This window comes from Chiloscyllium plagiosum, unplaced genomic scaffold, assembly GCF_037043375.1.
Source record: "Chiloscyllium plagiosum isolate Xiang-an unplaced genomic scaffold, Cpla_swu_hap1 HiC_scaffold_28, whole genome shotgun sequence".
In the NCBI taxonomy this organism is placed as follows: domain Eukaryota; kingdom Metazoa; phylum Chordata; class Chondrichthyes; order Orectolobiformes; family Hemiscylliidae; genus Chiloscyllium; species Chiloscyllium plagiosum.
In genome coordinates, this window is record NW_028270166.1 from 46,326,827 (window position 1) to 46,330,636 (window position 3,810).

Genomic DNA, 3,810 nt, shown 5'->3' on the forward strand with positions numbered 1-3,810 from the left:
TTTCATTCCTACGCTGAAGGAATTCCTGAACCATATGGGAAGATGAACATTTGAAGCTCTCAATTAACTTTCAATTCCCTGGACAGGTCATTCTTTCTCATGGTTAAGGAAGATTCTTTTGTTTTATATGCATATAAGCAAGAGTTATCAGCCAAGTGATTTTAATAAGTAAAAATTGAGATTTATACTCTAACTGGGGTCAGGTCTAGAATAGTATCTCTTATAAGGAACGTTGTAAACTGTCTTATTTTTAAAACATAAAAGATTCAACACACACTATCTTTAGAACAAAGAGATTTATTGGATTTATATTAATAATATTTAAATCCAGTCCAATTCTATGGGTTACTCACAGCAGCAGAAATAAATCCTCACTGCCAGAGTGAACATGGTCCAGTCCGAGTTGTTATTCAAAGAAATAGCACCTAAAACCACACAGTATCATAAGACATGAGCTCGCTGGTGTCGCAGCAGGTCAGGTGAACAAGTGAATCCTTTCCCACATACAGAACACTTAAATGGCCTTTCTCCAGAGTGAACTCGCTGGTGTATGAGTAGATGGTATGATCGAGTGAATCCCTTTGCACACACAGAGCAAGTGAATGGCCTCTCTCCGGTGTGACTGCGTCGATGTGTTTCCAGCTGGGATGGATAATTGAATTGCTTTTCACAGACAGAGCAGGTGAACGGTCTCTCCCCAGTGTGAACATGTCGATGAGTTTCCAGCTTGGGCAGGGTCTTGAAACCCTTCCCACACAAGGGGCAGGTAAAAGGACCCTCTCCAGTGTGAACTCGTTGGTGTGTCAGCAAATTGGAGGAACAAGTGAATCCTTTGCCACAAATAGAACAGGTGAAAGGTTTCTCTCCAGTGTGACTGCGTCGATGAATTTCTAGATAGGATGCACAGTTGAATCTCTTTTCACACACTGAGCAGCTGAACGGTCTCTCCCCGGTATGAATGCGTTGATGTTTCATCAAATGGGATGAACAAATGAACCTCTTTTCACACACAGAACAGCTGAAAGGCCTCTCCCCAGTGTGACTCCGTTGATGAATTTCAAGATGAGCTGGGCAATTAAATCCCTTCCCACACACTGAGCAGATAACTGGTTTCTCCATAGTGTGACTCCGTTGATGAGTTTCAAGCCTAGGAAGAGTCTTGAATCCCTTTCCACACTCTGAGCATGTAAATGGCCTCTCTCCTGTGTGAACCCTTTGGTGTGCCAACAGACTTGATAACTGAGTAAATCGTTTCATGCAGACAGAGCAGGAGAATGGCTTCTCTCCAGTGTGAACACGTTGGTGTGTCATCAGGTGGGAAGACTGAGTGAAACCCTTCCCACACACAGAACAGGTAAAAGGCCTCTCTCCAGTATGAGTGCGTCTATGGATTTCAAGGTAAGCTGGCCGAATAAACCCCTTCCCACACACTGAACAAATGAATGGCTTCTCAGCTGCATGTATTCCCTGATGTGTCTGTAAACTGGACAACTGACTAAATCGCTTGCCACACACACAGCAGACAAATGGTTTCTCCCCAGTGTGGCTACGTCGATGAGTTTCCAACTCAGAAGGATAACTAAACCCCTTCCCACAGTCTTCACATTTATAGGGCTGCTCCCCAGTGTGGTTTCGCTTGTGTCTCTCCAGATTAAACGAGCGGCTGAAGGTTCGATCACACATTGAACACATAAATGGTTTCTCCCTTTTCTGACTGTGGTGTTTCCCTACCATATTCAAAGACTGATGAGATTCAGTTCCTGGTGAATCAAGCAAATTTAGCAGATCTGGACATGATGTAAGATATGACTGTCCCATCTGTAAATCTTCCATTCCTAATAGCCTGTAAAGTAAATTACAAATGTCAGTCATGTAAACATAGAAATTCAGAACACAGTTCAGATTATTTCTTGTAAAATCCCTGTTGAGCTGCAAATCTTCTGCAGCACATACTGTACCTCCTGCTGGCATCATCAGAATTTAGAATCAACCTTCTTCAAAACAACTGCTATTACATTGCCATTCTCTCCTAAAAGACATTGATTCTGACCAGGTAAAGCTGCCGAAACACTGTTTCGTACCATTCTTCATATATGAAATGTGACTGTAACTAAAGTCAGAATATTTGATTATAAGAGGGCATGTGGTACTTTCCAGCTTGGTTCACTTTTAGAATGCATGAACTCTGTTATGTTCTCTTACTTTATTTAACTCAGACATATTGTTGTAGGCTGGAATGTGGACCACAGAATGGCCTGATCTGGTTTTTGAGTGAAAAAGGACTAGAGTAGCTTCTTACGTCTGACCCAGAAGGTTACAGGCTCAAGCTCCACTTGAATCCAACAGTTTAGGTTGTCAATCCAGTGCAGTACTGAGGGAGTGCTGCACTGTCAGAGGTCCTATGTACCCTTCCAGATGGATGGAAAACTTCTCATTGTACAGGTGCACTCTGAAGGGGCATGGACAATATTTGCGCATCTCTCATTAGCACTGCGACAGATTATCTGGTCGCTATCACATTACTATTTGTGGGGAAATTGCTGTGTACAAAAGTTTCTGCGATATTTCCTCCAAACTTAAAAAAAAACGTTTCAAAAGAACCAAATTCACTCGAAAGTGGGTTAGGGGGCAATCCTGATGTGCGAAAGGCGCTATGCAAACGCAGATTTCTCTTTTGGTGTTCGGAAGGGGGAAAGGAATTCCCGATGGGACCTTAGCAGCAGCAAGACAGTCCGCCACGGTGAAGGTCGTGAAACCGTGGCTTCAGGGGGGGGGAGTCCATTCTCCCAGCAACATCCTGCCTGCCTGCCTGCCGCAGTGTCGCCACTCACAGTCAGCATCCCCTGACCATCCCTGTCGCCGCTCCACACACACCCTGACAGTCCCACTTTCCTGGAAATCCCTCCCCAAGGGGGGTCTCCGTTTCTCGACCCTTCCACGGGATGTCTGTTTCTAGAACTCCCCCCACCCCAATCTGTCACTTCACCCCCACTCCCCCCAATAGAATCACGGTTTCTAGACACCCCCACCTCCTAGGTTTCCAGAACCCAATTCACCACCAGGCCCGTCTCACTCATTGTCTCCAGTTGGGAGTTTTACCCCGGGTTTAGAAATTCCTGTATTCTCTGAAAATACGGTCGACCTGCCCCTACATTACAAATCCTCGGGGCCCGCGAACAAAGACAAAGCTTGGGGCGGGGCCAGGCGTAGGCCCCGCCTTCTCCCTGCCCACCCCGTTTTCTGCCCGTCCTACGTGCGTCATTGCCCGTCCCCATTGGTCCAGACAACTGTCGATCAGGTTGACGCCGCGAAGGGGGTGCAGCTCGCGCTGCTCGGTCAGTTAGTCCCTCAGTTCTGAGAGCGTTTAGGTGGTAAAAACAATGACTGCAGACGCTGGAAAACAGATTCTGGATCAGTGGTGCTGGAAGAGCACAGCAGTTCAGGCAGCATCCGACGAGCAGCAAAATCTCGTCGGATGCTGCCTGAATTGCTGTGCTCTTCCAGCACCACTGATCCAGAATCTGAGAGCATTTAGTAGAGTGCACCTGGGGAATGTACAGATCAGAGAGGTTTTGATCAAAATAGGGACAGGGGGTGCCAAAGAGAGATTGTGTCCGTGAATACTGTGTGCAATTCTGGTCTCCCACCCACGAGAAGGATGTTGTGAAACTTGAAAGGGTTCAGAAAAGATTTACAAGGATGTTGCCAGGGTTGGAGGGTATGAGCTACAGGGAGAGGCTGAACAGGCTGGGGCTGTTTTCTCTGGAGCGTTGGAGACTGAGGGGTGACCTTATAGAGGTTTATAAAATC

At 46.2% G+C, this 3,810-nt stretch overlaps 1 protein-coding gene across 4 annotated transcripts; it reads right to left on the bottom strand.

Annotated features, from left to right (window-relative positions):
- Positions 1-287: 287 nt before the first annotated feature.
- LOC122565078 (uncharacterized) lies at positions 288-3,141 on the bottom strand. Of its 4 annotated transcripts, XM_087976171.1 has the most exons (3): positions 2,203-2,843; positions 1,959-2,110; positions 288-1,843 (listed from the first exon to the last, which is right to left on the bottom strand). In XM_087976171.1, exon 3 carries the CDS (start codon positions 1,831-1,833, stop codon positions 442-444), a length of 1,392 nt encoding a protein of 463 aa, XP_087832297.1. In that variant the 5' UTR covers positions 1,834-1,843; positions 1,959-2,110; positions 2,203-2,843; the 3' UTR covers positions 288-441. The 4 variants fall into 4 exon arrangements, with proteins under 4 accessions (XP_087832297.1, XP_043576648.2, XP_087832298.1 ...); XM_043720713.2 differs by lacking the exons at positions 1,959-2,110; positions 2,203-2,843 and adding an exon at positions 3,100-3,141; XM_087976172.1 differs by lacking the exons at positions 1,959-2,110; positions 2,203-2,843 and adding an exon at positions 3,030-3,135.
- Positions 3,142-3,810: the final 669 nt, after the last annotated feature.